Below are 12,805 nucleotides of genomic sequence, written 5' to 3'. Positions count from 1 at the left end.
TGGTCTCGATCTCCTGACCTCGTGATCCGCCCGTCTCAGCCTCCCAAAGTGCTGGGATTACAGGTTTGAGCCACCGTGCCCGGCTATTTTTTGTATTTTTAGTAGAGACAGGGTTTCACTGTGGTCTCGATCTCCTGCCCTTGTGATCCGCCTGCCTCGGCCTCCCAAAGTGCTGAGATTACAAGTGTGAGCCACCGCGCCTGGCCTATTTTTTTTTAACAGTCCTGAAGTGCACCAGGTTGAACCGATTATACTTTTTTTTTTGGAGATAGAGTCTCACTCTTGTTGCCCGGGCTGGAGTGCAATGACACGATCTCGGCTCACTACAACCTCTGCCCCACCAAGGTTCAAGTGATTCTCCTGCCTCTGCCTCCCAAGTAGCTGGGATTGTATGTACACACCACCACACCCAGCTAATTTTTGTATTTTAGTAGGGATGGGGTTTTACCATGTGGCCAGGCTGGTCTCGAACTCCTGACCTCAGGTGATCAGCCTGCCTTGGCCTCCCAAAGTGCTGGGATTACAGGCATGGGCCACCATGCCCGGCCTGGACTGGTTATACTTTTAAATTTAGTGGAGAATTCAGCCTTCTGACCTCCTGCGTGCCAGAGTCTAGGACTAGGCACAGCCCTTTTTCTGGAGTCTAGGCAGCCACACTGTGAGCTCAGGGGAAAGGATGGGATTTAGTGTCATCTGGCTGATTTCAAGGACTTGTGGACCCCTGGCAGCCTCTCACTCTCCCCAGGAAACCCCTGAACTTCCAGAACCTGCCAGAACATTTGGACCAGTTGCTACAGGTGGACAATGAAGAGGAGGAAAGCCAGGGTATGTGGCCGCCTCTGTAGTGGGGTTGGGAGCTGCAGAGCTGGGACCTAGGGGACCTGGAGACATCTGGTGAGCTCAGGACACCCTATGCATCCTTTCAAATGCTCTTCCCTGCCTGATCCCACCTCTCCCCTTTTCAGGACAGGTTGAAGGGCGGCTTGGCCCATCCACTGTGGTCCTGGACCACACAGGTGGCTTTGAGGGGCTTCTCCTGGTGGATGATGACCTGCTGGGGGTGAGTGAGGGTGAGGTTTGGAGACCCAGGTTCAGCCCCTTCTGACACAGCCCCAAGCTCCTCCTGATGTGGCCCTAGTCTCTCTACTCATCTTGATGGGGCTGCAGCCAAAACTTGCCCTGACATGACCCCAGACCATTGTGTTCTCAGTCCTCAAACTCTCCCACCAAAGCCCTGAAACAGTCTTGATGTGGCCTCAGCCCCCAGCCCTTCCCAGCACAGCCTTGAGTCCCTCTCTCATCCTGCCCTGGCCCAGGATCCCTCCTGATACAAGCGTACCCCCTCCCACCATCCTCAGGCACAGTGCAGTGTTGGCCACCACAGGCAAATACCACCAGGGCTGGCTCAGTTGGGGATGGGGTCTTTTTCCCCTGGGGAGATGCTCTGTGTGCCTGGGAGCAAGCCCACCACCCCTCTTCTTCACCTAGGTGATTGGACACAGCAACTTTGGCACCATCCGCTCTACCACATGCGTGTACAAAGGTGAGACCTTACCCTGCTGTGGCCTAGGTAGTTGGGAGAAAGTTTAAGGGCCCAGGCATGAGGCAAGAGGCAGTCTTTGTCCACCTCGTGGCCCTAACTCAGCTCTTTCCAGGGAAATGGGTCTACGAGGTCCTCATCTCCTCCCAGGGGCTCATGCAGATCGGCTGGTGCACCATCAGCTGCCGCTTCAACCAGGAGGTACAAGTTGGGGAGGGGACCCCTCCCTGGGCCCAGGGAGAGCTTCTCCTGCCGCAGGCCTCATCAGGTCTCTGGATCCCCTCAGAACTGCCCAGGACCCTAACCAACCTGGACTACCCTCTGGAGAAGAAACATGTCCAACCCCATCCCAGGCACCCTAGTTCAGAGAACACCCCTTACTCTTTCCCTCAGATCATCTGTTCCCTTCTCTAGAGCCATATGCGTCCAAGGCTGGTGATTGGTGGGCTCTAGCCCAGCCCCTGCCTGCCTCACCAGGGACCTCACAGGCATTTCCTCCCTAGGAGGGGGTTGGAGATACACACAACTCCTATGCCTATGATGGCAACCGTGTGCGCAAGTGGAACGTGACCACGACGAATTATGGCAAGGTGAGAGCCAAGCCCCTGTGGGTCATCCGCCCCATGACTGTCACTACAGCTTATTTGGAGCCACTGGGAAGCCATAAGGACTATAGGGCACCAGGGAAGGGTCAGGGACCCAGGTCCTTTGTTCTTGTGGCCAGTCTCCCCTGGGTGGTTCTGGAAACGCAGCTGGGGTTCAGAGCCAGCAGGCTGCTGGGCTTCTGTGCATCTGATGAGGCCTCCTCTCATGGCAGGCGTGGGCAGCGGGGGACATTGTGAGCTGCCTGATCGACCTGGATGATGGCACTCTATCCTTCTGCCTGTGAGTTTCCTGTCTCTATGCCCAGGCCTGGTCCCTGGGGCCTCCCAAGACTGCCCCCAGCTTCCTGGGCCCTGTAAGGTGCCAGGCTGAGTTTGATAGCCTGAGGGTGGGCAGCCACATCCTTAGCACTGGCTCACAGACCCACCCTTCTCCCCAGGAATGGTGTATCACTGGGCACTGCCTTTGAGAACCTGTCCAGGGGCCTGGGCATGGCTTACTTCCCAGCCATCAGCCTCTCTTTCAAGGAGTCCGTGGCCTTCAACTTTGGCAGCCGTCCTCTGCGATATCATTTTGTGAAGATGGCTGTGGGCTGCCCAGAAGCTCTTGGGGGAGCTGGGATGAGGGACTCCCTACCCCAGGGATGCCATGGGCTGGTGGCAGGCCCTGGCTGCTGCAGAGTTAGTGGGGGGCCATGTAGGGTGTCGAAGACAACTTTCCTTGCAGTAGCCTGGTTGGTTGGGTGCCCTTGTCTCCATTGAACAGATGAGGAATGTGAAGCGTCCTCCCTAGGGAGAGTAAGTGGGCAAGTTGTGATGCAAACCAGCCCTGCCTTAGAGCCCAGGCCCCTGAGGGGGTGGGCAGTGGAGAGGGAGTGGGCAGTGGAGAGGGAGTGGGCATGTCTGAGCCACAGATAAGGCGTTGCTGGCTTAACTCTGGCACCTACCCAGTGGCGGGCTACCGGCCCCTGCAGGACCCACCGAGTGCTGACCTGGTGCGGGCACAGAGGTTGCTGGGCTGCTTCCGGGCAGTGCTGAGTGTGGAGCTGGATCCTGTGGTGAGCTGGGGTCTGGGCCTGGCGGGCTGGGGGACCTCCACAGCCTCCTCCCCCTCACACTTCTCCCTCCTCCCCCCTCCACACAGGAGGGACGGCTGTTGGACAAGGAGAGCTCCAAGTGGCGGTTGCGGGGCCAGCCCACCGTCCTCCTCACACTGGCCCACATCTTCCATCGCTTCGCACCGCTCCTGGTGAGCAGCATTGGGAGGGGAGGAGACACGCCATGCTAGACACGCCCATGGTAGATGTGCCTTCACTTGGGGCTGCGGTACTGAGGTGTCCGAGGTCCCGTAGCATTACCTGGTAGGGGCCCCATGTGACCAGGGCCCTCAGACCTCAAAGTCAGTCCTCCAGGGAAACGGGGACATTGCCAACCAAGGGCATCAGGGGATGTCCTGGAAGGAAGACTGAAGGATAATAACATCACAGGCCAAGGAAACTGCATGTGCCAAGCCTTAGAGGAGCCACGGGGCAATGGCCTTCTTGTCCCTCAGTCAGACCCTGGAAGGGCTCACCTATGTTTGGTGTTGCTCAAGTGGCTCAAGGCTCTGTGCCTGAGGCTTCTGCCTCGGCCATGTGCCAGGGCAGGGGTGCCTTGACCAGAGTGGAAGGCTGCCACCTCACCAGTGCCTGGCCTTGGTGCAGCGCAAGGTGTACCTGGTGGAGGCTGTGCTCATGAGCTTCCTGCTGGGCATCGTGGAGAAGGGCACACCCGCACAGGCACAGTCCGTGGTGCACCAGGTCCTGGACCTCTTGTGGCTCTTCATGGAGGTGAGGCTCCTGACCTCAGGCCTCAGGCCTGGCAGTCAATCTTCACTGGGGTCGGGAAAATACAGGGAGAATCTTGGAAAAGGCCCCAGTCATGGCTGCCTTGGCATCTGTTCCCCCAGGACTATGAGGTACAAGATTGCCTCAAGCAGTTGATGATGTCCCTGCTTCGGCTGTACCGGTTCTCGCCCATCGTCCCAGACCTGGGCCTACAGGTGGGAGCCCCTGCCCCTGCCCTGATTCCCCTGGGACTCGCCTGTCCACTCTGAACACCCCCTCTCCACAGATCCATTACCTGCGGCTCACTATCGCCATCCTGAGGCATGAGAAGTCCCGCAAGTTTCTGCTTGGCAATGTTCTGTATCCTTTCCTTGCTACCAGGCAGGCCAGACATGGGGTGCCCTCTGGATTCAGCAGAGGCCAGGAAGGGGAGTGTCCATCAGGCCAGGGGTCCCCTGGGAGGATCAGGAGGATCAGAGCTGCCCAACATGTGGCACTTTCTCTACAGAGCAAGGACGAGAGAGCAAAGGACTGAGCCTGGCCAGCCAGCCTAGCCAGGGGGTTCCGAATGACTGCAGACTCGGGCTATGTGGAGGTGTGGGAGGGGCCACAGGGCCTGCCCTCTTCAGCCACAGCCCAGCACTTTTGTTCATGTTCCACATTGGGGATTCCTGCAAGATCTTTAAGGAGGCAACTCTTCCTGCTTCCCAAAATTGTTGAGAACTGCATGAGTGAGTGAGAGAGCATAGCTTTGAGCCCCTGACTGGGAAGCCTGAGCTCATAGCCATTTTCTTGGTCTGGGGTCTTCCAGCCTCCAGGGGGTAGATACAAAGCTGGAAGACACAGAGGTCAGAGTTGGGGCCTGAGAAAAGGCCCCCAGGCCCTCTCTCCAGCTTATCCGACAGTCATGTGTTCCTGTGACAAGCCCTTATTGTGCACCTGCTTTGTACTGGACCTGGTGGGCTTAACCACCACAGCTTTTTGTCAGGGAGCGTGTCCTGGGGGTCAGACACATAGCAGCAGCATGCACCTGTGGTGGTGGGAGAGCTGCGGTAGGCACATCCAGGGATGGGCTCCCGGGGAGGACTCTTGAGGGTGTGCAGAGTGCCCTTGGGCAAGCAGAGCCTTGCCTTGACACCTGCCAGCTTCGATGTGCTCCGCTCCGTCGTCTTCTTTTACATCAAGAGCCCCCTGCGTGTGGAGGAGGCCGGCCTGCAGGAGCTCATTCCCACTACCTGGTGGCCCCACCGCTCCAGTAGGGAGGTGGGTGCACCCCAAATGAGATGAGCAGAGGTCATGGTGAGGGTTGGCCTGGGCACCTGGCCACCAGGCACCTAGCATGAGACCTTTTCACTGGCCCTGGTCCTTGGAGCCCTGGGGATGGGGTGTGGGTGTTCTGAGTGAAGGAGGCCTGGCTAGGTCCTGCGTGACCCTGCTGTATTCCACCTGCTACCCCTGCCTAGGGCAAAGAGAGCACAGAGATGAAGGAGGAGACCGCAGAGGAGCGGCTGCGGCGGCGAGCCTACGAACGGGGCTGCCAGCGGCTCAGGAAGCGCATCGAAGGTCGGCCTGCTTTGGGCACAGGGTAGGGTGGGAGGTGTGTGTATGCACATGAAGGCGCTTGGAGGTGCCCATGTCTAGGTGGGACTCGGGGAACCCTGGTGGTGGAGCCCTGGCCCAAACCTGCTCCCCATCTACCCATGAGCCTGAGGGCCATGTTCCTCACTTTACCTCCAGTGGTGGAAGAACTACAGGTCCAAATCCTGAAGCTGCTGCTGGACAATAAAGATGACAATGGGGTGAGCGACTCCCAGAGCCCTGGGTGGGGCCCTGTGGGGAGGGATGCTGCACTGGGCCTTAAGACCCAGAGGGTGGGGACTGGCTTTGGTTCACATGGCAGGGGCTGGGGGAAGGTGCATCACTGAGCCAGCCCAGTCTGGGCCTGCATTCTCAGCTCAGCACAGCCTCACTTTTCCCTCCCTCAAAGGGCGAAGCTTCTAGGTACATCTTCCTGACCAAGTTTCGCAAGTTTCTGCAGGAGAACGCCAGTGGCCGGGGGGTAGGTGTCCTCCAGGCCAGCCCACTGTGGACCCCTGGCTGCACTACACAGGCCACGCCCTCAGCACCTGGTGCCTCTCGGACTGCCTTGTCCCTGCCTAGCCCCGAGCTTTTCTCTGCTGCTTTTCCCTCCCTGCTAAACCCTTGACCCTCGGGCAGGACCTTGGATGAGGAATGGGCGAAGCTCTGGGTTGGTACCAATGCATGTTTCATGCCTGGTGCCCACAGAACATGCCCATGCTCTGCCCCCCTGAGTATATGGTCTGCTTCTTACACCGGCTGATCTCTGCCCTGCGCTACTATTGGGATGAATACAAGGCTTCCAATCCCCATGCTTCCTTCAGTGAGGGTGAGTGGCACTGGGGCCCCAGGTCAGTGAGGCTAGACAGAGCCAGGCGTAAGGTAGCCCCTAATGTTAGTGCTGAGCTGAGGCTGGGGCCTGTGGGGAGCTGTCCCCAGCATCCTGCCTGGTTGAGTCCTACCCAGCCACAGGTGGCTTCTCCACTGGGGCAGCAAGAGCCCTGCACCCCAGGCCTGCCGATTCTGTGTTAGCTCTGACTGTCCCACGGGCTCTTACCGCTATGGGCTCTTTTCTTTGGTCCTCGCCCCCCATTTCTCTGTGTGTCCTTTATAGGGCTGCCTTGGGTGGGTGCTGGGGGGCCCTGTGTTTGAGTCCCCAAGGGTCAGTGGGAGCCTTACCTGCCCTGGATTGGGGGATATCCCACAGGGCTGAGACTGGACCTCTCTGCTTCTCCCGAGTGAACAGCTGCCATGAGTACCCCCATGACCCTAAGTTATGCAGCTGCTGGCTCTGACCTGAATTGGCAGGGGTGGGGAGGAGGTAGAGGAGGTCTGGGCTCTGATTCCTCTGTCTGTCTGGGTGGGTGGGTGGCCAAGCCCAGAATTCCCAGGCTGTGCTAGGCCAGATTGGAGGGGAGGGTCTTCCTGTTGGGCCCTGACCACTGGTCTGGCCTCCTCAACTCCTCGCAGAGGCCTACATCCCTCCCCAGGTCTTCTATAATGGCAAGGTGGACTACTTTGACCTGCAGCGTCTGGGGGGCCTCCTCTCGCACCTGCGGAAGACCCTCAAAGGTGTGTGCAGTCCTGTGGGTTGAGAACAGGTCTGGGGCCAGGTTGGGGACTGTCCCTGAGCCTGCTTAGCTGTGGATGCTGAGCCATCCTATGGCCACCAGAGGGTGCCCGAGTCTCCACCCACTCAGGCTGGGAGATACTGATCCACCTGCCCCGCATCTGGGCAGCTTCTCTTTCCCTCCGGCACCCATGCCATAGGGGTCAGGCGTGCCTGGCAAGGGACCAGGGATCTTGGTGAGGTGTGGTCGGGGTGTGCAGGTGCTGCCAGAGCTGCCTTCAGGGATGAGCACAAGCTGCTCTGGTGCAGGGCTGAGGGCACAGCGAGAGCAAGGCCCTGAGCCAGGCATGAGAGTGTGTCTGTGCTGTCAGAACCTCTCTCTGGCGCCGCAGTGTGGACACCGGAGTGTAGGGGCTGAGAGACAGGGAGGTCAGGTGTCCACACACAGGAGATAAGGGCCTGCCCCAGGGAGGTAGGAGAGGGCACAGGTGGAGGGGAGGAGTCAGGATGACCCCAGGCTTCCTGCCAGAGGTTGTGTGGATAGGGCTCCATCAGGGAGAGTGGCTGCAGGAGGTGGTGGAGATGAGAAATTCTGTGTTGGACACAGCACGTTTAGCGGGGAGCAAGGCCTGGGCTGGAGGCAGTGAAGGCGGGGTCAGTTGTTAGCATGGAAGTGGGGATGAGCCTGGGATGAGGCTTGGCTCCCACTGGGAGTGCCCAGAATGAAGCAGCCCTGGCATCTCCTTTTGTTTATTGAGTAGTCAGAGTAGAGGAGGCCCTGGAGAACAGGAGGTCCTGGGAAACAAAACCGGGGACTGGCAGGAAGGGCATGATGGGCTTACATCTATGTAGAATAAAGAAAGTCAATTTGGGCTGGGCGCTGTGACTCAGGCCTGTAATCCCAGCACTTTGGGAGGCCGAGGCGGGCGGATCACAAGGTCAGGAGATCAAGAACATCCTGGCTAACATGGTGAAACCCTGTCTCTAATTTTAAAAAAATTCAAAAAATTAGCCGGGCGTGGTGGCAGGCACCTGTAGTCCCAGCTACTCGGGAGGCTGAGGCAGGAGAATGGCATGAACCCAGGAGGCGGAGCTTGCAGTGAGCCGAGATGGCACCACTGCACCTCCAACCTGGGCGGCAGAGCGAGACTCCATCTCAAAAAAAAGAAAAAAAAGAAAGTCAATTTGAAAATAAATGAAAAAGAAGGGTATGATGGGGAAGGCCTCCTGCTATTGAGTGGCGGCTAGACGGGGCCCTTGAGATTCAGAGTGAAGGCTGGGTGGAGCAGGCAGAGGGATGAGGGGCAGATACGGTGCTAAACCGGGCTCTGCAAGGCCTCCTGCCCAGCGTGCTGGGCTCTCTCACCATCCTGGGCACTTCCACTGTGGCCTCTTGTACCACCACTGGCCTGAGAACCCTCCTGCTCTTCCTCCCAGATGACCTTGCTTCCAAAGCCAACATTGTGATCGACCCACTGGAGCTCCAGTCAACCACCATGGATGACCTAGACGAGGATGAGGAGCCAGCCCCAGCTATGGCCCAGGTGCCGCAATGGCTGCAGGTGGTGGGATTTGTGTTGGGCTTTACCTGTATCTTGTGGGCAGGAGTCTCATCCAGGGCCACCTCCCACTCCATGCAGGCAAGGGGTTTCTCACCAGGCTGGTCCCTCGCTGTGGGTGGAGGCATGGACCCTCCCTCATGATTCTCTAGCCCCGTGGGCCAAGGGAACCTTGAGCCAGCCCTGGTCCTGGCCTCCTTTCTTCACTGCAGCGCCCCATGCAGGCCCTGGCTGTTGGGGGGCCACTGCCCCTGCCCCGGCCCGGCTGGCTCGGTTCTCCAACTTTGGGCCGAGCCAACCGCTTCCTCAGCACAGCGGCTGTGAGCCTCATGACCCCACGGCGGCCTCTGAGCACCTCGGAGAAAGTGAAGGTCCGCACACTGAGCGTGGAACAGAGGACCCGTGAGGACAGTAGGTGCTGGGTGGGGTCAGGCAGGTCCCCAAAGGACCCTTCGACAGTGTACAATCCCCGCCCCAGGCAAAGCCAAAATACACCCCGTGCCCTCCCAGCCCTGTGGCCTGGCAGCATCCCAGGAGTGCAGGAATCACACTCTGAGGGCAGGAGATCAATGCCACAGAAATAGGTCCTGGTACCGCAGGCCTTGCCCTGTACCCCACCCCACCCCCATGCCCCCATGGGCTCCCTACGGGTCCCTCCTTGGGCACAGGAATGGGAGAGACAATTTCCTTTCCTGCTGTGAGGAAGGCTCAGGAGAGCCGGGATGGCCCTACCCTTGACCCTGCCCTCACTGACTCCCCAGTTGAAGGCAGCCACTGGAACGAGGGCTTGCTGCTGGGGCGGCCCCCCGAGGAGCCTGAGCAGCCCCTCACGGAGAACTCGCTGCTGGAAGTCCTAGATGGGGCAGTCATGATGTACAACCTCAGCGTACACCAGCAGCTGGGCAAGGTCGTGCACTCTTGGACCCCGCGTTGGGTGGGGGGTGTTGTGCGTGTTTGGTGGTGTGTGTGTATGCCTGTATGCACATGGGCCTGCAGGGCTGCCTATGCAAGACCGTGCATGGGAGCACATGCCTCAGTGAGGCTGATTTCTGCTCCAGCTGCCTCAGTCTGACCTGCTGACTGTTGTGGGAATGGGACCGCCCTGGGCCTCAGGTTGGGACCTTGGCAGGGCTGGGGTGGTCCACACTGGGTCTGAAGAAGCCTGGATGAAGTGCCTAAGGGGCCCTCTGGACACGTGGTCCCATGCTGTGTAGATGGTGGGTGTCTCTGATGATGTCAATGAATACGCTATGGCTCTGAGGGACACAGAGGACAAGCTCCGCCGGTGCCCCAAGCGGGTAAGGCCCACATAGTCTCGGTGGGGGGCAGCTTGCTTATCGTATGAGTAACCACAGATGAAGTCTGGTTCTGGGGGCTGCCCTGGTAGTTCTCATCCCCACCCTAACCCTGGCCATAGCACGCCAGTGAGAGTGGGGCTGGTAGCAAGGCCTGGCACCTATCACCAGTGTGGCCTGTGCCTAGGTGCCCCCCACCCCCTGGGCCCAATAAGTGCTGAAGCACACCCGGTCTCCTCATAAATTATGCATTGACCCTGAGTGCTTCCTCGGCCACTTGCAGAGTCAGCAGGAAGCGGGGCCTGGCTCCGCTGCACCCTCCGGAGCCCTCTGCTGTAGCTGCCCTGGCCTAGGAAGGTGGGGCCCAGTGTGCCCAGGCTGAGCTTCCTTGACAGCTCCCACCCACCCCCACCTGTCAGCAGATCCCTGGGCCTGGCAGCTGGGGGAGCAGTGGTTCTGATATCAGGTCCCTGGGTGCTCTGGCCAGGGGCTCACAGACCCCCAGCTGGGCCTTACTTCCATGTCATGAGGGGACCACCATGGCCCTGTTCTGAGGCTGGCTCAGGGTCACCAGAGGGTCAGTGGCAGAAGAAGGTTTTGAAAAAGGGAGCCCAATCCCTTGCCCACTCCAGGCACTAGAGGGCCCTTCCTAGGCTGCCTGCAGGGTTAGGGTGGACGTGGGCATGAGACCATGTCTTGATTGTCCTCCTTTCCCCTTGGGTGGCAGAGGAAGGACATCCTTGCAGAGTTGACGAAGAGCCAGAAGGTTTTCTCAGAAAAGCTGGACCACCTGAGCCGTCGTCTTGCCTGGGTCCACGCCACTGTCTACTCCCAGGTAAGCCAGTATTGCAGCTGCCCCTCCCTGACCTCACTGTCTGGCCAGGTTGTGCCAGGGCCCTTGATGCCCCTGCCCTCGCGGGCCTCTGGCACACACATGTCCCTTCCCACTTCAGACTCCATCACCCCATGCCATGTCCCCTGTACTCCTCATGCCCTGTGGACTGAGGAAGCGCTGTTTCTGGACTTTCAGTACGCCTCATAGACCTGTCCTTCGAGGAACAAGCTTGCTCTGTCTGCCTCCCCTGCTCCCACCCCCTCCCAGTTTCTTGGCTCCCCTCCTTCTCTCCCAGTGCATCAGGGGCTCTGCAGTCTTTCCTGGAGCCACACCCCACCCTCTGTGTCTGCCTCTGTCTGACTCATTACCACCCAAGGCCACTGGCTTGTTCTCTACTCACTCGCTCATTCACTTGCTCATTCATTCAATAACATGCACCCAAAACCTGGTGTGTGCCAGGTGCCGTCCTGGACACTAGGGACACACACACATTAATAAATCAGAAAGACGAGCTTCTGCCCTCCCAAGGCACTCAGCCTGGTCAGATACATGGATGGACAGACGGATGGATGGGGCACTCCTGCTATGACTGAAGTTTTACCCCCAGGCCTCAGACCCTCTGGACTTGTTTCCTCTCCCTGCCTCTCCTGGCATCTCTTCCCCCACCAGTGAGTGCCTTGAGGATCTCTTAAGGTGCCCAGTTCAGGGTATCTGCTGTCTTCTTGGCCGTACCCCTGCATGACTGGGTGATCGAGGCCTTTGGAGTCCCCATTTCTATCATCTCTGCTTGCTGTGTCTTCTCATGGCTCCTCTCCAAAACCCAAACCACCTCCACCTTTTTCCCACTCCTGACTCTCTTGCTACCCTGGATGACTGTGCTTACTGCCCCATGCCGAGAACTTCCTCTCCCTTCTGTCCTGAGATTTCCTGCCTGCCCACCTCCCTCAGAAGTTTGGCTGCCCTCTCCCACACTGTCTTCTCAAGACCCTCTCCCTCTCATGTCTCTGCCTTTTTTTAGTTGTGCTAAAATATGTGTGACATAACATTTACCATCTTAGCTTTTTTTTTTTTTTTTTTTTGAGACAGAGTCTCACCCTGTTGCCCAGGCTGGAGTGCAATGGCATGATCTTGGCTCACTGCAACCTCCATCTCCTGGGTTCAAGCACTTCTCCTGGATTATAGGCGTGCCACTGTGCCTAGCTAATTTTTGTATTTTTTAGTAGAGACAGGGTTTCGCTATGTTGGCATGGCTGGTCTCGAACTCCTGGCCTCGTGTGATCCTCCCACCTCGGCCTCCCAAAGTGCTGGGGTTACAGGCGTGCGTCACCGTGCCCGGCCACCCATGATAGCCATTTTTAAGTGTTAAGTCTGTTCACATTGTCGTACAGCCAACCTCCAGACTCATTTCATCTTGCAAAACTGATACTCTGTGCCCGTTAAACAGAACCTCCTGTTCTCCCCTCCCCAGCCCCTGGCAACCACCATCCTACTTTCTGTCTCTGAATTTGACTATCCTAAGCACCTCATCTAGGGAGAATCATACACTATTCGTTTTTTTGTGTCTGGCTTTAGCATAATGTCCTCAAGCTTCATTTGTGTTACAGCATGTGTCAGAATTTCTTCGTTTTCCAGGCTGAATAATATTCCACTGTATGGACACCACATTTCGTGTATCCAGTCCTTTGTTGATGGACGCTTGAGTTGCTTCTACTTTGGACTACTGTGAATAATGCTGTAATGAACATGGGTGTGCAAGGATCTCTTTAAGACCCTAATTTCAATTCTTTTGGTTATATACCCAGAAGTGGAATTGCTATATCTTATGGTAATTCTGTTTTTTATTTTATTTTATTTTATTTTATTTTATTTTATTTTATTTTATTTTTGAGATGGAGTCTCACTCTGTTGCCCAGGCTGGAGTGCAATGGCGCGAGCTCAGCTCACATCCTGGGTTCAGGTGTTCTCCTGCCTCAGCCTCCCATGTAGCTGGGACTACAGGC

General features: G+C 57.7%; 1 protein-coding gene across 1 annotated transcript in view; it reads left to right on the top strand.

The window, feature by feature from the left end:
- RNF123 (ring finger protein 123) overlaps positions 1-12,805 on the top strand; it is a 33,970-nt gene that overhangs the window by 8,027 nt on the left and 13,138 nt on the right. The window contains exons 4-26 of the mRNA XM_011980895.1: positions 746-825; positions 966-1,060; positions 1,489-1,543; positions 1,656-1,741; positions 2,044-2,130; positions 2,358-2,425; positions 2,583-2,708; positions 3,086-3,200; positions 3,287-3,391; positions 3,846-3,971; positions 4,091-4,183; positions 4,255-4,328; positions 5,114-5,231; positions 5,432-5,531; positions 5,706-5,767; positions 5,956-6,027; positions 6,255-6,375; positions 7,017-7,118; positions 8,554-8,660; positions 8,888-9,086; positions 9,437-9,582; positions 9,890-9,973; positions 10,698-10,805. Coding sequence (XP_011836285.1) covers positions 746-825; positions 966-1,060; positions 1,489-1,543; positions 1,656-1,741; positions 2,044-2,130; positions 2,358-2,425; positions 2,583-2,708; positions 3,086-3,200; positions 3,287-3,391; positions 3,846-3,971; positions 4,091-4,183; positions 4,255-4,328; positions 5,114-5,231; positions 5,432-5,531; positions 5,706-5,767; positions 5,956-6,027; positions 6,255-6,375; positions 7,017-7,118; positions 8,554-8,660; positions 8,888-9,086; positions 9,437-9,582; positions 9,890-9,973; positions 10,698-10,805 — 2,329 coding nt within the window. The remainder of the gene's footprint in view (positions 1-745; positions 826-965; positions 1,061-1,488; positions 1,544-1,655; positions 1,742-2,043; positions 2,131-2,357; positions 2,426-2,582; positions 2,709-3,085; positions 3,201-3,286; positions 3,392-3,845; positions 3,972-4,090; positions 4,184-4,254; positions 4,329-5,113; positions 5,232-5,431; positions 5,532-5,705; positions 5,768-5,955; positions 6,028-6,254; positions 6,376-7,016; positions 7,119-8,553; positions 8,661-8,887; positions 9,087-9,436; positions 9,583-9,889; positions 9,974-10,697; positions 10,806-12,805) is intronic.

This window comes from Mandrillus leucophaeus, unplaced genomic scaffold (genome assembly GCF_000951045.1).
Source record: "Mandrillus leucophaeus isolate KB7577 unplaced genomic scaffold, Mleu.le_1.0 Scaffold22, whole genome shotgun sequence".
Taxonomy (NCBI): domain Eukaryota; kingdom Metazoa; phylum Chordata; class Mammalia; order Primates; family Cercopithecidae; genus Mandrillus; species Mandrillus leucophaeus.
This window is presented reverse-complemented; position numbering and strand designations above follow the sequence as displayed.